At 49.2% G+C, this 23,691-nt stretch overlaps 11 protein-coding genes across 11 annotated transcripts; 4 read left to right on the top strand and 7 right to left on the bottom strand.

Moving 5' to 3' along the window:
* Window positions 1–891: 891 nt before the first annotated feature.
* rsmA (putative bZIP transcription factor (Fcr3)) lies at window positions 892–1,912 on the top strand (the record flags this gene model as incomplete). Its single annotated transcript, XM_056872780.1, has 3 exons — window positions 892–999; window positions 1,050–1,303; window positions 1,381–1,912. 3 exons carry the CDS (start codon window positions 892–894, stop codon window positions 1,910–1,912), a joined length of 894 nt encoding a protein of 297 aa, XP_056730500.1.
* Window positions 1,913–2,448: 536 nt separating this feature from the next.
* N7487_005032 (uncharacterized protein) lies at window positions 2,449–3,366 on the bottom strand (the record flags this gene model as incomplete). Its single annotated transcript, XM_056872779.1, has 4 exons — window positions 2,449–2,582; window positions 2,640–2,995; window positions 3,065–3,247; window positions 3,329–3,366. 4 exons carry the CDS (start codon window positions 3,364–3,366, stop codon window positions 2,449–2,451), a joined length of 711 nt encoding a protein of 236 aa, XP_056730499.1.
* A 267-nt stretch (window positions 3,367–3,633) lies between these two features.
* Window positions 3,634–6,943, top strand: N7487_005031 (coatomer subunit gamma). Its single transcript, XM_056872778.1, has 5 exons — window positions 3,634–3,864; window positions 3,939–4,249; window positions 4,309–5,623; window positions 5,673–6,491; window positions 6,553–6,943. Exons 1-5 carry the CDS (start codon window positions 3,789–3,791, stop codon window positions 6,783–6,785), a joined length of 2,754 nt encoding a protein of 917 aa, XP_056730498.1. The 5' UTR covers window positions 3,634–3,788; the 3' UTR covers window positions 6,786–6,943.
* A 281-nt stretch (window positions 6,944–7,224) lies between these two features.
* Window positions 7,225–8,959, bottom strand: dps1 (putative aspartyl-tRNA synthetase Dps1; the record flags this gene model as incomplete). Its single annotated transcript, XM_056872777.1, has 2 exons — window positions 7,225–7,902; window positions 7,967–8,959. 2 exons carry the CDS (start codon window positions 8,957–8,959, stop codon window positions 7,225–7,227), a joined length of 1,671 nt encoding a protein of 556 aa, XP_056730497.1.
* A 417-nt stretch (window positions 8,960–9,376) lies between these two features.
* Window positions 9,377–10,702, bottom strand: N7487_005029 (putative HAD superfamily hydrolase; the record flags this gene model as incomplete). Its single annotated transcript, XM_056872776.1, has 3 exons — window positions 9,377–10,154; window positions 10,212–10,514; window positions 10,569–10,702. 3 exons carry the CDS (start codon window positions 10,700–10,702, stop codon window positions 9,377–9,379), a joined length of 1,215 nt encoding a protein of 404 aa, XP_056730496.1.
* Window positions 10,703–11,041: 339 nt separating this feature from the next.
* On the bottom strand, window positions 11,042–12,274 carry N7487_005028 (F-box domain protein; the record flags this gene model as incomplete). The annotated part of the gene is made up of 2 exons (XM_056872775.1): window positions 11,042–11,819; window positions 11,880–12,274. 2 exons carry the CDS (start codon window positions 12,272–12,274, stop codon window positions 11,042–11,044), a joined length of 1,173 nt encoding a protein of 390 aa, XP_056730495.1.
* An 844-nt stretch (window positions 12,275–13,118) lies between these two features.
* Window positions 13,119–14,629, top strand: N7487_005027 (SIP1 domain-containing protein; the record flags this gene model as incomplete). Its single annotated transcript, XM_056872774.1, has 2 exons — window positions 13,119–13,342; window positions 13,456–14,629. The coding sequence occupies 2 exons, from the start codon at window positions 13,119–13,121 to the stop codon at window positions 14,627–14,629; spliced, it is 1,398 nt and encodes a 465-aa protein (XP_056730494.1).
* Window positions 14,630–14,884: 255 nt separating this feature from the next.
* N7487_005026 (Qc-SNARE protein) lies at window positions 14,885–16,081 on the top strand (the record flags this gene model as incomplete). Its single annotated transcript, XM_056872773.1, has 1 exon — window positions 14,885–16,081. One exon carries the CDS (start codon window positions 14,885–14,887, stop codon window positions 16,079–16,081), a length of 1,197 nt encoding a protein of 398 aa, XP_056730493.1.
* A 130-nt stretch (window positions 16,082–16,211) lies between these two features.
* Window positions 16,212–18,551, bottom strand: N7487_005025 (uncharacterized protein; the record flags this gene model as incomplete). Its single annotated transcript, XM_056872772.1, has 1 exon — window positions 16,212–18,551. The coding sequence occupies one exon, from the start codon at window positions 18,549–18,551 to the stop codon at window positions 16,212–16,214; it is 2,340 nt and encodes a 779-aa protein (XP_056730492.1).
* A 1,027-nt stretch (window positions 18,552–19,578) lies between these two features.
* Window positions 19,579–20,951, bottom strand: N7487_005024 (putative integral membrane protein; the record flags this gene model as incomplete). The annotated part of the gene is made up of 6 exons (XM_056872771.1): window positions 19,579–19,927; window positions 19,989–20,461; window positions 20,511–20,578; window positions 20,628–20,664; window positions 20,718–20,737; window positions 20,795–20,951. 6 exons carry the CDS (start codon window positions 20,949–20,951, stop codon window positions 19,579–19,581), a joined length of 1,104 nt encoding a protein of 367 aa, XP_056730491.1.
* A 1,366-nt stretch (window positions 20,952–22,317) lies between these two features.
* N7487_005023 (uncharacterized protein) lies at window positions 22,318–23,559 on the bottom strand (the record flags this gene model as incomplete). Its single annotated transcript, XM_056872770.1, has 5 exons — window positions 22,318–22,451; window positions 22,516–22,585; window positions 22,657–22,979; window positions 23,041–23,196; window positions 23,271–23,559. 5 exons carry the CDS (start codon window positions 23,557–23,559, stop codon window positions 22,318–22,320), a joined length of 972 nt encoding a protein of 323 aa, XP_056730490.1.
* Window positions 23,560–23,691: the final 132 nt, after the last annotated feature.

Raw genomic sequence — 23,691 nt, 5'->3', positions numbered from 1 at the left:
ACAAGACTAAGGGGGATGCAAATGACGGTGTCAGCCCGCAATTTCTTTTTTTATTTTTCGTCGGATTGTTTAATCGCTGGTACTGGAGATCCTTGAATGCATCCTCGGATGCGCTGCCTATCATTGCTTGCCCCTTTTCTTTACTCATGATGTTTATTATCTGCCCTTGATCTTCCCCAGTTCTTTTTTTTTTTTTTTTTGCGTTTGTTGTCCGGTGATGATTAATTTGTGAACTATCGACGCTCAATGGGGACGAGGTGTGGCCTTCAATATGGCCAAAGAGGGGATGGAACGGGGACGGCTTTCGGGAGTATTGCTTTCCAGGCTTTCTGGATTTCTGCTCAAGCTACACTGCGGAAGCTACTCTTACAGAAGGTCTCTAATGTAATGCAATCCCGCTTTACAGGAAGATGGTGTGGTTGACGACGGACATTGGTTAGGGTCGCTTCCGGGGTGGTATGCGTCGATTTGTGTCAAGTTATTTCTCTTAGCTCTCTCTACACTGCACTTCCAATCTTCTTACTTTCATCTCAACTGCAATCCTGCTATTCAACTGGCAACCAGACTTGCAACTTGGCCCTTCGTACATCCGTACTTCCCGGTCCCAAAGAGTAGAAAAACGGTGATATCATCGAAATTTTAGGCCCCATGTACCGAACACTCAAATTGATGGATATTCGAGAGGATATGTAAACCTTGAAGGTATACCTTGAAATTGGCATCGTATAGGAAATGTCATGACAACATTGAATTCTGTACATCGTACAAGGGAACGCCCCCCGGTACATGAAACTTGACCAGATAATAGATTTTCCCTCAAAGTTTTCCCACCTTCACCTCCTAACTTTCCAACAAACCTTGAAGACCTTGGGAACTGTCTAAGATTCCGTAATGGATTACCCTTTCTATGATCCCCGATCACAACCCTCGGGCTTCTCGCTCTACGGGCTGCCCACCCCCGACCAACCCCATGCCCAACCAGACACATTCGCGCCTTTGGTAGGTCCTTTGTCCCCCCCTCTTTCAAGAACTTATCGCTAATAGACTAGAATAATTACCAGAACTTCTCTGGCTTTGACCCCTCATTCCCCGTCGACCCCTCCTTTGTTCCGCCACCACATTCACCGCCAGAATCAGTCAAGCATTCTGCTTCCAGCGATGTTACCAATAGTCAGCATACACGCCCCACCTCATACGACGGCGATGAAACTCAATTCACCGACCCAACCTTAGGAAGAAGTAGCAGCGAAGAAAAGGAATCAGCGCCCGCACAAAGCAAGCGCAAGGCACAAAACCGAGCAGCGTATGTGATATATCAAACCCGCCCAGAGCCATCCATTCCCATAAAGCAAGCGCTGACAAATCCCACTCGCTACACAGTCAACGAGCGTTTCGAGAGCGAAAGGAACAGCATGTCCGCGATCTTGAAGATAAAGTAAATAGCCTTGAAGATGCATCCAACACCTTACAAGCAGACAACGAGCGCCTGAAGCGCGAACTAGCCCGGTTCACAACCGAGAATGAAATCCTGCGCGCGACATCACAGCATGCCAACCGCGTACATGTCAGCGCAAACGCAACTCCAGAGCCAACCGTCACCGGGCCGATGAAGTACTCCCCCACGGACTTCCATGCCACCTTCATGGCTGACGGCCCTGGCACGCCTCAGGGCGCACGCCACCGTCTCACCGTATGTCCGATCACTGGCGAGAGACTGCTGGATGCGGGTGCGACGTGGGACCTTATTCAGAAACATGAGCTGTTTCAGCGCGGCCAGCTTGATATCGGTGATGTCACGGACCGTTTGAAGGGTATGTCGCAGTGTGATGGACAGGGTCCTGCTTTTAAAGAGGGCCAGGTTCTTAAGGCTATTGAGGAGAGTGCGGCTGTTGGTCGTGATGAGTTGATCTGATGAGTTTTCTATGGTATTTCTCTTTCGGGTACCGCTGATACAGTTATGATTTGATGTTCTTTGGCGTTAGGATTGATGGGATCAATAGGCCCCCGGATGAACAGCGATTATGTCATTTGGCTCGTTGCTAATTTGGTATATATCTGATTTGGTTCTGCTTATGAGCGTTCGAGCTATTTATACCTGAATTTTGACTTTATTTACGTTCATTCTGATGAATGCCTACATGGTTTGCCTACATGGTTTGCAGTTTCAGTTGGATTTACTGATACTAGGCATCGATACTTCTGGGTAGTCGTCCACGGGCCATTATGAACCCCAGACTAGCCTATCTCCATGAAAAACTACGGGTGTAGATATAGTAGGCATAGGTAACTCAATTCAAATCGAGGCCAACAAGCGCGTAATGTCGTACAGCATCATTCTCTTGGCTTTTGCCGACATGGAAAGGGCGTCATTATCTTTTTGGAAATGTTCGTAATATACACACAAGCCAGATCATAAAATATTTGCAGTAATGGTCAATCGCAAGGAAATCAATCCCAGTCATCATCATAATCTTCAATGTTCAGGTCATCGTCTTTCTTGTAGTCGTCCTCGTCATCATGCTTCTTCAGACGAACATCACTCTCCTTCAAAGCGCCAATCTCCACCAGCAGACCCTCAATATCTATGCATTTTATCAGTATTTAATCCTTGTTTTACTCCTGCCTCGAACGGAACTTACCTTCAAGCTTGGTCCGGGGGCCATTCAACTGTTGGAGCGTAATAAGCTGCTTCTTGATCTCGGTATCCTTGTAAGCCAAGATTGTGGGCGTGTTCTTCTCAGGATACCCCTCAATACACATGTCGGCACGGATCTCACAGAACTTGATATCGCCGAATTTGGCAGCAACCTGTCGCCAGAGCTCTGTCAACACGCGCGATTCAACGTTCCCACCCATCGATGTGAGATTGACGAGTACAAAAGCACTGTTCGATGCCTCTGTCACCTCACGGGCATAATCGACTTTCTGAAGTGGGAAGACCTGGTTAAACAGGCTGGTTTGTTGGAGGGTGGAGAGCTCGGCGAGTCGTTTTTGCCTGTTTGATTGGTATAGTGAGCAAAAGGGAATCCCTTTAGGTATACCATCTATCAGAGAATGGGCTTACCGATAGATCTCGAGGAACTCTTCATCTTCCTCCTCCTCTAGTGCGTCCAGCTCATCGAGGTCCTTGTCCTCAAGTCGGTTCTCGTGCGCCCTGTGTTGTGCGGCGATGAGAGCCTCTTGGATCAGAGGTTCAGGGTCTTTGGGCTTTTCGGGAATAATGCCATGTTGGCGGAGGATATCGTTCCTATACAATATGGTTAGCACACTGTATTTGGTTTATACATCATCGCCGACGGCGGGGGTATGTGCAGGTAATAGGGCTTACCACTCGGTATCCTCCTTGGGATCGACTTCAACCTGCATGGTGGATCAAAATGATCAAAGATGTATAGATCAAGTTCAATTCAAGCGAAATATGGAGAGAATGAGGGGAGTTGGAGGGACAAATACGCTGCCTTCAATCGTGATGCCACCTGTTTGCAGTGTTTGGTTCGGGCCAAACACACGGAAGGCCACCTTCAACTTGTCCATAGCTGGCAGTTCTAAGCTTTGAGGGTTCGAGATTCATTACCACCTCATTTACCTCAATTATATTCTCTTTTTTCCCCCTCCGATTTACCCTCGTTAAGCCTTCAATTCCTGCGTGGTTATGCAAATGCTGTAGTCGCCCTACACCGCCCTACCCTGCCTCTGTGTACTCGACCCGTGTCCCAATTGCACCAACTCCACCTTTCTAATACGACAGCAACCACTCATTGCTGGTGCAATACCAGCTGCTGGGCAAGATGAGTTACATGAAGAAAAACGAAGATGAGGACCAGGTCATGATCAAGCTTGATCGGACCTCCGTTTTCCAAGATGGTGTGCAATCAACAATACCCCCTGGCGCCTTCATGCGCTGCACATATTCAATGCTGACGATATAATTCTCCTAGCACGTCTATTCAATTCCTCTCCTATCTCGCCGCGAACATGCCGAACGTTACTCACCAAGATCGCTGTCCTTATGTTCACCGGGGAGCAGTTCCCTACGAATGAAGCCACCACCCTCTTCTTCGGAATCTCCAAGCTTTTCCAGAACAAAGACCCGTCATTGCGGCAGATGGTGTACCTGATCTTGAAGGAGCTTGCTGGCACCGCCGAAGATGTGATCATGTCGACCAGTATCATTATGAAGGACACCGCGGTGGGAAGCGATGTTTTGTACCGGGCTAATGCCATCAGAGCGCTCTGCCGCATTATCGATGTAGGTCGCCGGTCGCGAGGACTTCAATGCTTGAGGGGATTTGCTGACAATTGCAAAAGGGTTCCACAGTACAAGGTATCGAGCGACTTATCAAGACCGCCATTGTTGACAAGACCCCCTCGGTCTCCTCCGCGGCCCTGGTCTCTTCCTACCACCTCCTCCCCATTGCGCGCGATGTTGTCCGGAGATGGCAGAGCGAAACACAGGAAGCGGCCTCGTCATCGAAATCATCCACCGGGTTCCTTGGTTTCTCCTCGAGCTCACAGAGCCACGCCATCTCCAACTCGAATTTCATGACACAGTACCATGCCATCGGTCTTTTGTACCAGATGCGCTCGCACGACCGCATGTCTTTGGTCAAGATGGTACAGCAGTACGGTGCTGCAGGTGTGGTGAAGAGCCCGGCTGCTCTGGTTTTGTTGGTACGTCTGGCGGCCAAATTGGCTGAGGAGGACCAAGGTCTCCGGAAACCCATGATGCAGATGTTGGATGGCTGGCTCCGCCACAAGCATGAGATGGTCAACTTCGAGGCAGCCAAGGCTATTTGCGATATGCGCGATGTCACCGACGCCGAGGCAACTCAGGCAGTTCACGTTCTCCAGCTCTTCCTGTCCTCTCCCCGCTCGATCACCAAGTTCGCTGCCATCCGTATCCTACACAACTTCGCCTCTTTCAAGCCACACGTCGTCAATGTCTGCAACCCCGATATGGAGTCTCTCATCTCCAACTCGAACCGCTCTATTGCCACGTTCGCCATCACGACATTGCTTAAGACCGGCAACGAAGCTAGCGTTGACCGTCTGATGAAGCAAATCTCGGGCTTCATGGCCGATATTACCGACGAGTTCAAGGTCACTATTGTTGAGGCCATTCGCACTTTGTGTTTGAAGTTCCCCAGCAAGCAGGCCGGTATGCTCGTTTTCTTGAGTGGCATCCTGCGGGACGAGGGTGGATACGAGTTCAAGCGCACTGTTGTTGAGAGCATGTTCGATTTGATCAAGTTCGTTCCTGAAAGCAAGGAAGATGCGCTTGCCCACCTCTGTGAGTTCATTGAGGACTGCGAGTTCACCAAGCTCTCGGTTAGAATCCTGCACCTGCTTGGTTCTGAGGGCCCCAAGACTACCTCACCCACCAAGTATATCCGCTACATCTACAACCGTGTCGTATTGGAGAACGCCATCGTACGCGCCGCTGCTGTCACCGCATTGGCCAAGTTTGGTGTTGGCCAGAAGGACCCCGAAGTCAAGTCTAGTGTTCATGTTCTCCTCACCCGTTGTCTTGATGACACCGATGACGAGGTGCGAGACCGTGCTGCCCTGAACCTGCGTCTCATGGGCGAAGAGGATGAGTCGGCGAGCGCTTTCATTAAGAACGGTAAGGTCTTGTCCATGGCTGGCATTATTGAATATACTAATGGTTCTAGACTCAATGTACTCCCTTTCCACCTTTGAACACCAGCTCGTCATGTACGTGACATCTGGTGATAAGGAGACCTTCGCTACTGCTTTCGATGTTGCCACCATTCCCGTTGTCTCACACGAGCAGGCCCTGGCTGAAGAGAGGACCAAGAAGCTTACATCAGCCACTCCCACTCTCAAGGCCCCTTCAGCCGGTCCCCCGAAGGGCAAGGCCGCCGGCGGTATGGCCGAAGCGGCCAGTGCCTCTGCCACCCAGAAATACGCAGAGCAACTTCTGCAATACCCCGACATCAAGGCGTACGGTATCTTGCTCAAGTCTTCTGCGCCTGTCGAGCTTTCCGAGAGCGAGACCGAATATGTTGTTACCGCCGTCAAGCACATTTTCAAGGAACACATCGTGGTGCAATATGATATTAAGAACACACTTCCAGATACCATTCTCGAGAATGTCACCGTGGTTGCCACGCCAGAGGAAGAGGACGTATTGGAGGATGACTTTATCATTCCTGCCCCCAAGCTACCCACCGACCAGCCTGGTGTTGTCTACGTCGCTTTCAAGAAGCTCACCGGCGAGAACAGCGTCCCCGTCACCTCCTTCACAAACATCCTCAAGTTCACCAGCAAAGAAATCGACCCTACAAGCGGCGAGCCCGAGGACAGTGGTTACGACGACGAGTACCAGGTAGAGGACCTCGAGCTGACAGGCAGCGACTATGTCATCCCGACATTCGCTGGCAGCTTCGATCACGTCTGGGAGCAGACCGGCGCCAACGGTGAGGAGGAGAGCGAAACCCTGCAGCTCAGCAACATGAAGGGTATCAACGGTACGTACAATTCCTATTTATCATTCTCTGCCATAGATCCTGATACTGACTATCCGAACAGATGCCACGGAACAACTGATCTCAGCGCTATCTCTGCAGCCCCTCGAGGGTACCGATGTCGCACTCAATAGCAGCACGCACACGCTCAAGCTGTTTGGCAAGACCGTCTCTGGCGGCCGTGTCGCTTCTCTCATCAAGATGGCTTACTCCAGCAAGGCCGGTGTCACTACCAAGATCACTGTCCGAGCAGAAGAGGAGGGCGTTGCCGCCGCTGTGATTGCTTCTGTGTCTTAATCCTTCTCTCTGCTTTTCTTTTTGTCGTTACGTGCTTAATCCTGGTTGGGGGGACAAGAGCGTGTGTCTTTTTTCATGTGTCTTGGTTCGTTAGATTGCGTCGTCCACCCCTCAAAACTCGTCAATGCAACTTTTCATCCAAATATCATATTATATTTATGCCTACTATTGCTGTTTCTGCAGTCTGTTCGTAGTGTAGCAGCCACTGCCGTATAGACTTCAATCGCAAGCTTGGGTTTAATGGTACCTACCCACTATTTAAATTGGAGTAAACTAAGGCCGACTCACAAGGATCTAAACTTGGACGTTTGCTTTATATTACTCACATTAAAGTTACCGCCAAAGCAAAATATGGATATATAGTTGAAATGAAATGAAAGTAAAGTATTTTGTTTTTATATGCTTGTAATGTTATGAGATAGTCCCACAGAGTGCGAAATCAAGGACGCAGACGCTGAGGGTCACGGGGGAAGAGCGAAGCCAAACGGACGTTAGGCAAGCCAAGGAAGAACATAACAATACGGTTGAGACCGAGACCACCACCAGCGTGAGGGGGACAACCCTGGCGGAAAGCATTGAGGTAATCCTCGAAGCCCTCCTGGTTAGGCTCAAGACCCTTAGCGCGCATAGACTCCTCCAACTCCTTGATATCGTTGATACGCTGGGCACCGGACATGATTTCCTCACCACGCATGAAGAAGTCGTAGGAGTTAGAGAATCGCTTGTCGTCGGGGTCGGCCTTGGTATAGAAGGGACGAACAGCCATGGGGAACTTGTCGAGGACGTAGAAGTCGGTGTCGTACTTCTCGCGGATGATCTGGCCGAGTTGCTTCTCCATCGCGGTGGAGAAGTCGTTCTCGAAGTTCTCTTGCTCGGTGACGTCGACACCGGCTTCCTTCAGAAGGGCGACTCCGTCCATGTAGTTCAAGCGCAAGGCCTTGCCGTCCTTGGGGAGCTTGAAGTCACCGGCCTTGGGGTAGGACTTCTGGATGGTGGCGATCTGGGATGCGTAGCGCTCCTTGAGCTGGGTGAGGATGAAGACGAGGAGGTCTTCGGCGAACTCGAGAACCTCGTGGTAGTGACCGCGGAAGGTCTTCTCGAAATCGAGACCGGAGAACTGTAGATCATGTTAGAATAATATGTTCTTGGCTATTTGAATAAATATATCAGTAGATGCATACCTCGGTCAAGTGACGGTGGGTGTTGCTGTCCTCCGCACGGAACACGGGGGCAATCTCGAAGACGTTCTCCATATCACCGGCGATACACATCTGCTTGTAGAGCTGGGGACTCTGGGCCAAGTAGGCGTTGCGCTTGAAGTACTTGACCTCGAAAACACCGCTACCACCTTCTGTGGCGGCACCGACCAGCTTAGGTGTGAAGATCCATCGAGAGCCACTCTTAATCATGTACTCAGCGAAAAGCTGGGAAACACCGCTGGAAATCCAGGTGATGGCCTGGCTGGTCTCGGTCTGCAAATCGAGGACCCGGTTGTCGAGACGAGTCTTGAGGGTGACGATGGGAGTACCCTCGGCATCAACCTGGGCACCCTCCTCGGTGTTCTCTGGGGGCGGGCGCTCGGCATCCTTGACTTGCATGGGGAGCATCTGCGCAGCCTCGGAGATCATGTAGACCTTGCGAATGTGGATCTCGAGGTGGCTGATGGATGCGGACGAGATGGGGATCTCAGGCTTCTTCACAATACCGGTGACCTGCACGATGGAGTTGACGTTCAATCCACCGGTGTACTTGATCATCTGTCGCGAGATGGGCTCCGCGGCGGCAATGACGGCCTGAACCTTTTGTCCCTGCTGGCGCAGCATCAAGAATGCAAGCTTAGCACTCTGCACACGCGCATTGTCAACACGAGCCACGACTGTCACTTCCTTCTCGTAGTGTTCCTCGGAGAGTTCGCTGAATCGTGTAGAAGGGACGACGTCCTCGGTCTCTGGGAGGGCACCGTATAGATCCTTGGCCGTGTCGTTGGCTTCCTGGGCGGCGGCCTGAGCCTTTTCTTGCGCCGCACGTGCCGCAGCCTTCTCTGCCTTGGCCTTATCCTTTGCGGCCTTCTTCAGAGCATTCTTGCTTGCGCTCTTGGTCTCGCCTTCCGCGGCGGGAGCGGAGGCATCCTGTGCCTCGGGCTTGGGACGGTGGGGCAATTCGGAGTCGGCCATGGTGCTTCGAGGACAATTAGAGGGGGCGAAGTGTTGAGTTGGGGGTATTGGATCCTACCTCGATGATTTTATATCCTGAGAAATTTGCAGGACTTAATGCAGCAGGCTGATTGTAAGTAGAGCTGCAAAGAAAAGTGTTCCGTTGACTCACCCCGCCGAATGATCAAGCCCTAAGAGGGGTAGGCGGTGTGGGGACTCTGCGCAGATCTAAACTCTACCAGCTTGACTGTATACATGCATGCATGTAATCAATTATTCGAACGTTTACTATCACTTCGTAGCCTGAATAAAATGCATTGGACGCACTTATGTGGGGTGATGCTGGTAACTGTCTAGAATGAACACATATAAATATACAATTGGCGCCATATTCATGCTAATCCTTATACCAATGTAGTGTCTAGTGTCCCTTGACAATCAAGCAGCAGGCCACTTCGAACTCTTCAGTGCCCATTGAACACCTTTGTACACATTGTCGGCAATTGTCTGAGGAATCCAAGCAGGCTCTCCGCCACTGTATACCCCGGTGCGGACAAGGATCGAGTGCCAGCTACTGCCAATCTCACTGCGATAGGAGTTGGCTCCTCTAATATCCGACTCTGGATTATCACCGACCATGTATACTCTTTCCAGGGGCGTGTGCTCTGCCGAGCTTCCAAATGTTCTCAGTCGGTTCCGAAGCAATTGACGCTCTGCAAACTCGTAGGTGGGTTGGTAAGGCTTGCCGATCACAGTCTTCTTCAACTCAATACCCTTGCTGGGGCCACCTGTAGTTGCAGCCCAAACGCCCTCAAGTGCTTCTCGGAATCCGCCCTGACCAAGACGGGGCAAGGGGTAAGCGGCGGCCCACCACAGATCCGGGTTAGAGAAGTATAGATGGGGTTGGCCATCCTGCTGGTAACCATGGTTGGGAAGATCAATTCGGCCGTTCTTTTCAGACAAAGTGCCCATACGTCCTTGCGATGAGAGGAGGAGGTCCATAATAACCTGGGTGTCTAATGCCCAATCACGAGGGTCATTGAACACAAAGACAGCGTCGATCTTCAGAGTCTTCGATGGATCATTGGGGTCAATGGGGCTCGGAAGCGGTCGGGCAAATGTTTTATAATAGTCGCTGAAGTTCTTCGAGAACGGCCAGACAGCGGGATTGGCCATGAGAATATCCGCAGGGGTGACAACATTCTTAAACCCATACCTATCACCATTGCTTAGCATATACCATTCGAAACGGGGAAAGGGATCCTTGACATACTGTTCTGCCACGCGCCGACAGCTATCCCCATCGCCTCCGGCCACTAACACACATTTGTGTTCCAGAGCGCTCGACTCGTCCGATCCCTTGACTAGCTCAGCGAAGGGAGAGTGACTCTGCACAATATCTGTAGCATCTAATGGGATCCCTAATTTCTCGCTAATTTCTGCGACGCGCTCTGTCTCGTGTTTACCGCCGCCGTTTGTGAGCAGAAGAAAGGGGATGCCTTGCTCCTTCAGGAGAGCCAGCGAGTCGGCGGCACCAGGTATAGGTTTCGAAGCGCGGAGGAGAACGCCATCAATGCTGTAGTATGTTAGGAGAGAATCGAGTGGATTGCGTTCACTGGTCAAGACTCACTCAAATGCAAATGCGAAGTTGGGGACCGGTCGAGAACTGGCTGTCTGGATAGCTCGGTGGGTGATTATTTTACGAGAAGAGAGAGATTGGCGCTGCAATAGGCCAAATGACCGCCAAAGTGATTGTGATCTCATTGTGGTAGTGCCCAGGTGATCCTAGGGAATGTGTACAGAAGGAAATGTACGTCATTGCCGGGTTCCTGTGCGGCCCGATGTTTCCCGTGGGATTCCCATTTCCCCACTCTATACATCTCTCAAGCTCCTACACTTCTCTTTCGATTCAAATAGAAAAAGAAAAACAAAAAAAACAAAAAACAGAAACGATAAATTGCATAAAATAGTGCTATCGCTTCATAAATTCTGTTTTACAGGCTGTGCTATTATGTATCGCTTAGAAAACAGCTGCTGGGGCAGTAACATGATTCATAAAAGGCTGATGTACACAGATGTAGTTGCACAAAAATGCATGAACGCTTAACAAACTGGCTCCTGATCCATGACAACGAGACCAAAGTCACACAAAGAATCAAGTTCCTCATCAGGACACTTATCAATGTTCTTCCACACAAACCTGTCAATTTTGGCATGTGTTGCTTCAGGTATTACTTGAAGACAACCAGGGCTGATACCAAGATAGCACACCCGAGAAAGATTGAATTTCAAGGCCTTGCAAATATGATCGGGATCCATCACCATAGGAAAATTCTCGTCATATGGTGCCGTGAGCTCTAGCTCACGGATCGACGACGGAAAGTCCCCTGGATCAAACGCAGGAAGAATGAGTAAATGGTAAAGCAGATCAACGGGTATCTGAAGAGAATGCAACTTATCGAGTTCTGTTAAGATCTGAGTTGGTCCATGCTTAAACATCTTGCCATTCAAACGGTGGATGCTCAATTTAGTAAGCGTGGTGCGGATCTGCTCGTTCATCACGATATGTTCCAAAACGGGCGTGTCTAGATCTTCGCAACCACACAATTTCAACTCTGTCAAGTTGCGGGGCCACCTGAAATAAAACATTTCCTCGGCATAAAATTGCCCGCCAACCTTGATGGACTCCAGATTGGGTGGCCAATCTTCACTGGAACCGTCGTCCGTGATGAACATCGAAGATGGAAGCTCGAGGTATCGCAGTTTGTCGAGATTGCTGATGGCTTTCTTAATAGCAGAAAGCGGAATTGGCTCGGCTACCAACTTAAGGCTAAGGTGGGCAAGCTCTTTGCATTTTGCTAATGGCGCCAGGCTGTTGATCCTGTGGAGATAGGTTAGCTTAGGGTTGAATGGCATGTTGTGATAGCCAGAATTCACTCACGAGAAAGAGACTCTTGGAGCAACAAAAGCCTTCAGATTCTTCTTCACTCGACCTAGAAGCCGTGCCGTCACGCTATTGGAGCTATGATGTACCAATGCCTCGAGGTTCAGGAACTGAACGAGCGATCCTAGGTCCGCTTTACGTCCTCGAGAGCGAATTGGTGGGCACACGGTGTTGACAAAGAGCGAGAAGCTATTCCCTTTGCTAAGTTGAGGTCGGCAGTAGAGAAATTCGATGCCAGCAGAGTACCACTGACGAGAGACCGCACAGAACTTTTGAAGCGTGACTTGGGGGTGGGGAAAATCGGCACAACAATCAAGCCAATCATCAAAAATCAATTTGGCGATGTGCATTAAGATCTCTGTAGGGAGGTGCACATATCGCTGAGAAGTCATGATTTCGGAGGAATCGACCAGCTTCGGCATTTTCCAAGTCAAACAAACAAGACTTTTCAAATAGACATCTTAAATCGCCAGCGTGTCCGAAATATTTTGTGTGAGAGTTCGTGGCAAAATCGGGATTAAGATGGGGAAGAAGAAGCAACAGAGAGACCGAGCCGCTTCCGAGGGAGGGGAGGCAAAGAGATAGCTCATCTCAAGTGAAGGGGGGTTATTAGGTCACTTTCCCTTAGCTTGATTGAGAATGGAGGCAGAAATGACTGTCAATTGAGACCAGTAAAACAAGGTCCAAGGAGTGGGCGTGGAGGGTAAGTGATGAAAAAACAAGACATGAGGGGTGTATTGAGAGTCAGTACGGAGTACTTGAGGATGTAAAAGATAGGCCGATGACGATCCTTATCTTTTTTGCCGGCATATGCAGGTCCCCGCCTTCGATAAACAATTATTTTACACCGCCTTGGGTTTGCTTGTATACATCCATGGATGTACATATGGACATGGACCGTTTCAATGTTGGATCTAGGATTATAATTCCTAGTTATACGTAGAAAGATCTCTTGCACAAAATATTCGTTTTACCGCCTTTGTGTACACTTAGCAAAACATCCAAAAAGACTACCAAAAAGGTATGGCAAGGCCGCATAAGCGGCGGACTATTCTTGTAGCTAAATAAAACCAGAAATATTAGTCTTAAACAAGCAGATGAATATTTCTTATCCTAGGAATGTCGTATCACATTAAGTTAATAGGTGGTCAAGTCCATACATAGAGATTTGTTGAGTAACTCTAAGCTTCTGCAGATTGGCCCAAGCTCCTTCGATTCTACCACTTTCACCTCACTATGCCCGACAAGAGAAAAGTCATAATGTCGCCCCCTTCCTTGAAGCGTCCTCGGATATCCTATGATGACGATGAAGATGACGAATCTTCAACGGCATCTTATGAGCGTCCCCGTCATAATCCCCTTTATGGCCAAAAGAGCGCATTCCCCGGGTTGGATGACGGAGACGATGAATTGCCGTACGATGACCCGGAGGATGGATTGGAATACCTACGCATGGTTCGGTATGTCTAACCTTGAATCTAAAGAGATTTCGCTTTGCTCTCTAAACGATGCCGAGGCTTTCCCGGTTCTGCGCGTGTCCTGGTCCCAGTTTGAACTAATTTTTCCTCGATAGATCCGAAGCAAACTCACTACCCGTCCTTTTTTCTGCGCCTACTCAGACCACAGACCCTTCAAATCCAACATCGAACACGCACCATGACCTGAAGCAACTCGAACCAAATAGTCTTCCTCTACCAGCAGGCTTCTACGAGGACGAAGCCTACATTGCCCCTGCGGAGGATGTGGACGAAAGCAAGGCCGCGCATTCCCCTTCAAAGCTGGATGAACTCTACCCCGAGACACAAAGATCCTACAACAATCTTCTCCGACATCGATTCCTCCTCTTGCGATCGACGCTACGATGCAGTCCACCCGCTGGGGCTATCAACACCCTTGACAATGACCACCCTATCAGTCTCCCCCGAAAGGCCGGATCTGCACATAAAATATGGCGTCGGCTTTTGGTCACAGTAGAACCACGCATGGTTCAGCTGGCAAGCATGGACATGGACAGCGTGTTAGAAGTGCTGGAAATACTAGCACGGATGATGTCTGATGTTGTGCGGGGCGACGACACACAGCGCGTACGGCGCATTGGAGCATGGGCTTGGGGCCTGTTGGGGAAGTGCCGCGAGGTTGGACAACTTTCTACCCGAGAGGTGGGAGTCATCCGAAATCTAGGGAAACGAGCCGCGATAATTTTGCGCAAGGTGCAAGAGCTAGAGAACGACGAATATGAGGAGGACGTCGATTCTTCTATGGCAGACCGACCAAAGAAGGAAACCCAGCAGGGTAACCTCGCTGAGTGCGAGAAAGATACCAGGAAAGAAGCTCAGCAGGGATCTACGGCCCAAGATGAGGAAGCGACCAAGCCGGAAACCCAGTCAGGACCTACGGTCCAAGGCGAGGAAGAGGCCGAAGAAGAGGCTCAGCCGGAAACTATAGGTCGGAATGAGGAGGAAAGTAAGCAAGCAGAATTGCCGGAGGCTGCAGAAGCGCAAGACTCGAGCATGCCTGATGCATCGCTTGAAGAATCCGACTTGGAGGCAGCCAAGGCGCGCTTGCAAGCTCGGCTGCAGAACAATTACGATTCTATCAAGACGCCTGCTAGCTGCGATAATGAAGAAGAGGAAGAGGAAAGCGATTGGTCGATACAGACCCATGCCCTGCTCGACATGATCATCACGGTTGTTGGTGAGTTCTTTGGCCAGCGGGATCTGTTGCAGGAACGAGAGGTTTGGGATTAAATGGATTTAATTTGCATGTATGAGATACCCATTGTTATTTAATATTAATTCCGTGCTACACCGTGCCAATGTCTTGTGTTGTCTTGTGTTCTATACGTAGTGCCTGGTCATAGGGCATATCGGGTGCCTACTAGGCTGGTCTAAGCTTTCCAAGGTTTGCGTCATGCGCCCCCCCCGGGACCTGGGCAGTTCCTCACCTCTTTGTCTTCCTCAAGTTCTAAGAAGAATGCCATTTTCATTCCAATTCTAATCAAAATGGCGCCAACCGTTGAGATATCGATCCCGAATACCACTCTCTCAAACACCTCCCCGCCATACACCGTCTATCACATCACCCTCCGCCTTCCGCTCCGCTCCTTCACGGTCCCCAAACGCTACTCGGACTTTGCAACCTTCCATAGCACCCTCATCTCCCAAACCAATGCCCCTCCACCAGCTCCCCTACCTTCAAAAACCTGGTTTTCAAAAACCGTCTCGAATGATCGATTGCGCGAAGACCGCCGTCGTGGCTTAGAGGAGTACCTTCGGGCGATCAACGAGTCCGAAGATGGGCGCTGGCGTACCTCGCCCGCATGGCGTGCATTCCTCAACCTCCCCACCGCAGTCGCATCAACGGGCACCGGATCAACAACTACCTCCACCCGACTCCACGCTGCCATCACAGATCCTGCCGCTACAAACGCACCCATCACAGACCCGACGTTATGGCTAGACTACTACCGTGACATGAAGAACCACCTCCATGATGCACGACTACAACTATCCCGCAGAGATCAGGAGACAACTCCACAGAAGCAACACGAGAGCTCTGCACAGGCGAAGGGCAGTCTTGTCCGTGCGGGGACAATGATCACCACTCTGGACGAGGGGCTGAAGAATCTAGGACGTGGGGATAAGGGCTCCCATTCACAGACATCATCCAGCCTCGGAGGAGGCGAGATCCGCCGACGAAAAGACCTGCTCATTAATGCGCGCAAGGAAAAAGACGGCCTGGAGGATCTCCTGCACGCTATGGCAACTAAGAGCCGGCTTGATCATACTGTCGCATCCATCCAAGATAAAGGAGCTTTGATCAATGCTACGAATGGCGCTGGAGATACGTCTAGTGGGCGTAGAACGCCGGCGCGGACGGGCAGAGTCCTTGGCAAAGAGACGGAGCGGACTCGAGAACTTGACAACGAGGGTGTGCTGCAGTTGCAGAGGCAGATGATGCAGAGTCAGGATGATAATGTGGATGAGTTGAGGAAGATAATCATTCGACAGAGAGAACTCGGCACCCGGATTAATGAGGAGCTTGAGGTGCAAAATGATCTGCTGAGGCTGGCGGATGAAGAGGCTGATATGTTCGTTTACGCCCTTTTCCCACTTGTTTCAATCTGCTTTACTAACGATATGCCTAGATTGAAAGCCAAGATGGATATTGGAAGGAAGAGGATTGGAAAGATCTCTTGATTTTGACTGTGCATATTTTCCATTCGGCGTAGAATACTTCTTCCACTTATACCTTGGAGCGGGTCGTTTCAGCATCATTCAAGCCAATCTATTTGCAGATACCATATTGCTATTGTGAATGAATCCTCATCTACTTGCATGGATATCTTTTTGCCCAGTAATAATCCTCCAGAATGGGTAGAAGGTGCAGGTTCCCATTCTCGGTCGCTTCAATCTGGGCTCGGTCAAGTCTCTCCTTCAACTCCTCCAAGGGAATTTTTTTCCGATCAATTGCGTCAATCATGAGCTTGAGCACTGCTTTATCGCCCCGTCTCATACATGCTAGGAATGGGTCATCGCCTTGGCCTGACAAACTCTCGCGCTGAAATCTAACCATTCTCCTAGGGAGGCTGTCATCCGACCATGTCTTGGCGTTCTGGAGTGACCGTCTATTCATGAATAGTGAGTCGGAATAAGCGTGGCCATCCCTTGTCTCTGTAACGTCTAGAATCCAGCGGTCATGCTCCGCGAAGGGATCTGCTCCTCTCTCTAACAAGAGTCGTACCTCGGTTTGACCGAAAACCCACTGCGCGTCGGCATTGATTTGCACAATGATCCGGTACAAGGGAGCCATGCCAGGAAAAGACCGTTCCTCGATATCAGAACCATGGGCTAGGAGCATGTCAAGAATGGCTGTAGCATTGATGGTATCGTCAGTGCTAGGGGAATATGCCGCAGCCACCAGCAAAGATGGGCGAAGATAGGTTGAAGATAATTTGGGATCAACTCCTCGACCGAGTAGCCGCTTCACCACCCCAGCCATCCTACATTGGACAGCGTGCACTAACCCGTCTTGCGCCTCAGTGCTCTCAGGGTCAATTATCAACAGCCCGCGATCCAAGACCAGCTCCGCCATTTCTTCTCCTCCTAAGAATGCTTCTTCGATCAACTTCTTGGGAGTCTTTGGGTAAAAAAGCCCTCTGTGGTGCTTGTGTATATTTTGCCTCTTGGGCAATGGAGGCATTTCCAATGCAATGCCTCTCTCCACCAATGCCTGTACCGCATTCAGTGCGCCGAAGTACAATGCCCTGGTAATAGCGTTCTCATCAGCGTGTGATGGAGTCTTTGTCGGATCTGCTCCTCGGTCAAGCAACATGCGAAACATATTTGCGGAACCCTTTGCACCCTCGGCTGCCGCCTCAGCCAAAGCTGTTTCTCCACGGCTGCTGAGACAATTTACATCAGCCCCGTGGTCGATCAAAAGCTCTGCAATTTGTACATTGCCCAATTGGATTGCCAAGGGAAGCGCGCCTTCCTCCGTGTCTTCTCCCTGGTACTCCTGTATATTCGCACCATGCTCGACAAGGAGTTTGGTAATTCCAATATGGCCGTTGTCAATGGCCTGGAGTATAGGCCTGTCGTACCGCGCTTTATTGTGAAGATAGACCCCTTCTGCGGAAAACCCCTGCTGCAGAACACGCTGCACAACATCATCCCACCCATAGCCAATAGCTATATACAGAACCTGAGCTTGTGCTTCGTCATCTCCGTGGTCTATCATGTCCTCAAAATCGACGATGGTTCGAAAAAGTTTAGCAAAGGCAGCCCGTTTCTGCCTCCTAACACGTCTCCAATGTTTATCTCCGATTATTGAAGACAGCAAGTCACATTTTTCCTTTGGCTCCTTGGGGTATATGTTCACTCCACGCGCCAACAGAAGATGAAGGATTTTCAGCCGACCTCTTACAGCTACATGGTAGAGTGTACCCTGCCAACCTTCATCCGTATCAAGATCAAGATCCGCTCCATGCTCTAAGAGCACTTCCACAACCTTCAAATGGCCCTCGCCAGCCGCACAAGAAAGGGCCGATCGACCCAAAGAATGCCCTTTGGGGTCTGCTCCGCGCTTCAGGAGCAATTTAACCGTTTCAAGGTGCCCTTTTCTCGCGGCGGATGTGAGAGATGGTTCATCATCACACGAGGGTTTGGCTCCTTTGTCCAGCAAGTATTCAACCAATTTTGTATTACCCTGGTTGACTGCAACATAGAGTGGTGTCTTATTCCGGTATCCCCTTCTTTTGTTGTCTAAGGCGTAGCCAGCCTCGAGGAAAACTTCCAAAACGGCCAGGTGTCCGTTCTTTGCTGCCGCAAGTACAAAGTCAAAGCCTATTGGACTGCCGTGTCTGTGGTCATGTTTGAAAGTGATGTTATAGGCAAGCAGGAGCCTTGCAATGGTCACGTTGCCACGCACTGCCGCCAAATATAGTGGAGGTCTGTTTTTTGAGGGGTTGAGATAAGATCCCTGATCTCCACACAGCTCGCAGTTCTCATTTTCTATAAATACACTAGGATCTTTGTCTTTGTTTTGTTCCAGTATCAGACGCACGATATTCTCATGGCTGTTGTTCACTGCCGCGACGAGCGATCGGTAAAGGTTGTGATGACAGGAGTGTGTGGAAGCTCCAGCATCAAATGCTCGGCGGATGGTCATTTCGGAGCTATGCTTTGCTGCCCATACAAGGGGAAACCCGTGTGATGTACGAACGCTGGTTTGATATAGTATTGGGTTCAGCATATGATGTAGTCGCCAACATGTTTGCGCCAAAGAGTTGAGGTAACGTCTTTCCGGGAGGAACTCGACAATTATGTCGATGAGCTCAGCCGGGAGACGTGAGAGAGACATGGAGGATGGGATGTTGAGTATAGGAACCCAGTAGAAAGATGAGCAGAAGGAATGTTTCTCTAGAAAACAAATGGAAGGCAAATAAATTATATGTCTAATTATTCCAATGCAAGGTTGGCGGTGGGGGTTAATGACGTGGCGGTCAATGCACCTGTCTAAAAAGACGATTACTTGTGACAGAATCTTGACCGAGAGTGAGATATGTGTATAAAGAGAAAGGAAACCAAAAAGGGAACATTTACCTCGATTAGGTAGGTACGTATAGAACACTATGATAGGTGTTGCAAGGGCTTTGGGGAGATGTAGTTACGGGGGTACATATAGCTACCTATATATACGTAAAGCTTTTCAGTCTCTGCATTTTATAACTCTGCTTTGATCTTAATTGTGTCAAAAGAAAACTACGATATAATGGAGTAGAAATGTAAGATAGCAACTAGAAAGGTAATATAGCGAGGAATCTCTGATATTGGAACTATGGAATCAGAGGGAACAATATATGATTGACGATATATGAGACACAGGTAAATCTAAGGAGTTCTCGATTATGGCGGTCAGTGGAGATTGCATCTGGCATATTACGGTAGCCTGCATATCCACGCCAGGATGGGGTAGGCAGTCCTAATTGATCCTGGGCCGTTTGCCCTGGTCCCAGCGGTATAATGCATGATGCAGGACTCGGCGTCTTCTCAACATAATGTGATATGTATATTCATGATAAAGGGGAATAAGATATATATTATTATACACATGAAAGATAGATTGGCCCAGCTCTATAGTTAATGGTTTCCTGGGTTGTTTTATCGTCCAAAACAAAACGAGATTGTTATTTATATCACTGAGGCCCCATAGAAGTTGATACATCAACAGATCGGGTCACTCCTATGCCATCAAATGTCAATTTCGGCGGGCCTCCTTGCTCACTATTACCGCGGATGATTGTCTCAACCTTTGGATTCCCCTGTGCATTGTACATGAGCCCATCCTCATCTGAGTCTGCCGTCGCCCTAGCGCTAATTCGATTCTTGCTTCGGTCCAATGTGCCCTGGTTTCGCATCGTGCTCATTTTGTAGTCAGACTCGAGCGTTGCTTTGTTACTGGAATATTCGTGGTAGATGCGGATTATGAGAGCCGAGAGCGAAGGGAGACAAGTGCAGATAATGCCGATCGAGACTTCCGCGTTACTAGAAATAATTTCTCGGTTAGAATATTTCGTCAAATGAAAATAGGCCAAAAGGAACATACCCTAGCATATTTATTCTCATAAACGCACGAGAAACATCCTTCGACTGTCCTGTAATGACGATAAGTGCCAACCGGATGATACTGGCTGCGACAGCCAAGCCGCCCGCCCCTAAAATAGCCATGACCCGCATCTTTCTCTTCGTAGACAGTTGCAGAGACAAAGTTAATGGCAATGGCAAGATGAGAATGATCATATCACTGACCACACTGACAACAGCGTCAGCCAAGATGATCGATGTCTGGTCTAAACATGTGCCGTCAATCCGCCGGTCCCAGAATTTGGCAATGGGGCTGCAGATTCGGATTTTGACAATCACAGCCGGGATGTAGTAGGCCAACATGACTCCCATAAAAATCCTAATGAAGATAACGCATTTTCGAAAGGGACTGAATACACGAGTCATGATCCAGAGGAGGCACACTTTTGTGAGATAGGCTGTTGGCCCATACATGACCATTGTTGCATAGATGTTCTACAGAGTCAACAGTTGGAATGGATAAGCGTGCAAGTGCTTTGCATACCTTTTGGAAAGGAATCTTGTTCTCATCGGGGACATCCCACCAGTGTAAACCTCCTCCATAATGACCCACTGTCTTTACGTTAGATACAGCTTGCCGTTAGTGGCACTAGAGACATACTGAGGAGGGCAATGATTGAGTAGCAGACACCGAGGAACTATTCGATATTTTGTCAGTCTATGTTGCCCTCTTTCCACATGGAATTCCTACCCAGGCAACTGTACATGTCCCTAAATGCTGTTAGCATTGCTGTGCTCTGTGAACTTCCATGAAAAGATTTCACTTACAATCTTCCTTCCCAAATCCGCCAAGAATGAACAATCGAGTATAAACACGAAGACCGAAGAAGCCTGTCATGCCGATAATACACAATGACTGGCAGGCGTAGTTCCATTGCTGCACACTTCGATCAATGGGCACATCCCCAGAGCCCCGTTCGAACAACTACATGGAATGCATCACAGACTCCTGTAAGCCTTGAATTAGCAACGGAGGCCAGGTGTTTCAAGACAGCCCCGTCTTTTAAAAGATAATACGATGGCCTTTTTAGCCAAGGACCTAGAAAATAGAGGGTCCCAAAAATAGCGTTCAAAGATCCTTGTTTGAAAATTTTAAACCGACATGTTTTTACGACCTGCATGGTTGAAACCGGGCTATTGATCACCCACGATCGGCTCCCCTGAAACAGAAACAGAAGAAGAAGAACAAACAGAACTTTATTATCTGTCACAAACAGAAACAGATATCCGGAACTAGTTATTGACACACGAGGTCCGTGAAGAATAGAATGTTTAACAACGATTCGTTCCTTGGTAGTATGGTTCGCCAACCTTTTTCTCTGTTGTCTTGCTTTGGCACCTCGATATAATATGCTCATACATTGTATGAAGACTTGTATAAATTTCAGTCCCTGGTTTACCGCGGAGAAATTGCATGCAAAGTTCATGGTGGCGTGCATTCAAGCTTTCGTAGACTTGCCACTCAACCTACATATCAAAACGCTTGAAGTTGCCGACATTGGATCAATCAAAATGGTAATAATAAGGCCTGTGCCCAAGTATGTAGATGCATAAAACAGTTTGCATATTCTCTGACGATATCGATGACATTCAGTTTCTAATTGCATCCTCAGAAGTTCTGGACTTGAAATTGAGTTAAAGTCTATACGGGAAGTGGACCCCAACCGCTCCATCAACCATGGCTACGCAGAGCATGATTTCCCGAAGTCACTTTGACCCACGACGGCATGGTTTGGAGATGCGGGTTCGTCGACTAAAGTGGAGCTTGCATAGACTGTGGATCGCACGGTCTGCCCTCTGTAGAATGGTGGCAAGTTGGGTAAGTTCTGGTAGTCTGGCCCCGAAGGAAACTGAAGTCAAAAATACGAGGAAAACTCCACATTTCGGTAGTGTACTCTCTATTCTATCTTTGCTAGGTAATTCCACCGCATATCATTATTCATAGTATATCCTAAACGGTTATTAAAGCAGGATCTGTTGCCTTGAACATCATGGTTTCTTTCACGCTGATACGTTCGCCCCAGGCCGTCGTTCCACATTATATAACATCATTTATCACGTATTAACGGCGGCCGATCGCCGAGCTGCCCTCGTTGCTCCCCAACGCGCTTCTTTGGTACCATCCAATGAAACAATCATGACATTTACACTTGGAGCGGGGTAGAACCACCCGAGTCAACAGCTGGTCAATAGGGTTTACATGCTATGGAATCCTGCCCAGGTGATGTGACAAAACTAGTCCATGCGCAGTATGTTGTACATGCATGCTCTAATCCGCAGAAAATTTGCACCTAGAAAATAGCCATCACATTCGGAGGCGAGGAGACCCCACCGGGCATGTTCAAAGGCACGGATGCCACGAAAAAGCTCCATCGCTGGAGTTCCTGGCAGGTGCGTGCCAACGCCTCAAGATCAAATAGTTCCCCTGTTTTTTATTAGCCCATATAATGGATCTATGGAACTCGGAGGGAAAAGCTCCGACAACTTACCGATCGGCATTCCCCACCCAGCAAGCACATATTCATGAAGGAAGATGTCAGGAGATTGTGGTGGGTAAACCTGTGGGTCTGTCAGTTGCTTTCCTTGATTGACTTGCGAGGATTTTGGGGTCTGTTTTTCTTGTCACTCACCTCCCAACTGATTGCATCACTGGCGATGGCGGCGAATCCGGTGTCCCACAGCCAGCGGAGGACTTCCGTGGTCGCCTCGACCCCAGCATGCTCTGGGCTGGGGTTATCCGAATAAGCTTGCTTTTGAGTGTCTGTCATGGATGTGTCCCACTCCTTGGTCACTCCTATACGAACAAAAAGTATGTCGCCCTTCTGGAACGTGATGTTGCTCTCCTCGGCAATTTCGAGGATGTCGGCAAAACGCACTTGGTGGGTCGAGAATGTGGTGTATTTAATTCCCCTTTTCTCAGCCCATGTAGCATAGTCGATCAAAACTCCACGTCCTATTGCAATTGTGTGAGACGGTAACTGGGGTATTCACGTAAAGGGGATGAAGATGAGTACCTGCAATGCCCTCTCGAGCCCAATGCTGGAGACCAATTCGATCATTTTGGCGATCATTGATTTCTTCACTGGTTGTTCCACCATAGAACACGCGCTTAGACTGACCAGGTACTGTCTGAGAAAAATGGCGGAGGCCGTCCCACTGGCTACTTTGCTCTGTCGAACGATCAATATATTGTAAAAAAAAAAAATAAACAGAAGGGAGGAAAGCAGGATTTCTCTCAACTTACGTGGGTTCATAGTATAGATATCATCGAATGCCACCCCTCCCAGAAGAGGCACGATCTGATGATGACATGGCTGGCGGTTGAGATTAGGAAAATCCAACTTCGTCATCTCCCATCCCATCGTCACGCGTCGACCACATCTGATCTCGCTGGCGGAAGCCGCAGCAACGACTTCAGGGGTAAGAATAGCTAGTTTCCCTAGACCCTCTTCATAGCTACCTGGCTTTCCTAGCCAAACCTGTTTCGGATTCGGGAGCTGGTCAAATGGGGTGTCAAAGGGAGACTGGGCCATGGTTCCGCTGTTCTATTGTTGTTTCTGCTGGTCGGAGTTGTGAGCAGGTATAGGACCCGGAATGCTGTATTCGAATAGAGCTTTGTGCAAAGAACTATTTTGTCCTAGTATGAACCGCAAGGACCTTTTTGT

The sequence above is a fragment of the Penicillium crustosum genome (genome assembly GCF_028827405.1).
Source record: "Penicillium crustosum strain IBT 35664 chromosome Unknown utg000002l_segment0_segment0, whole genome shotgun sequence".
NCBI lineage: Eukaryota > Fungi > Ascomycota > Eurotiomycetes > Eurotiales > Aspergillaceae > Penicillium > Penicillium crustosum.
Note: the sequence above shows the minus strand (reverse complement) of the source record. Positions and strands in the feature narration are given on the sequence as shown.

What these genes read in the sequence shown, in the direction of transcription:
- N7487_005031 (XM_056872778.1), top strand. Translation starts at nt 3,789, where the DNA reads ATGAGTTACATGAAGAAAAACGAAGATGAGGACCAGGTCATGATCAAG. An exon ending in CGCTCTGCCGCATTATCGAT is followed by an intron (nt 4,250 to 4,308) that starts GTAGGTCGCCGG and finishes CAATTGCAAAAG; the next exon opens with GGTTCCACAGTACAAGGTAT. An exon ending in GAGCGCTTTCATTAAGAACG is followed by an intron (nt 5,624 to 5,672) that starts GTAAGGTCTTGT and finishes TAATGGTTCTAG; the next exon opens with ACTCAATGTACTCCCTTTCC.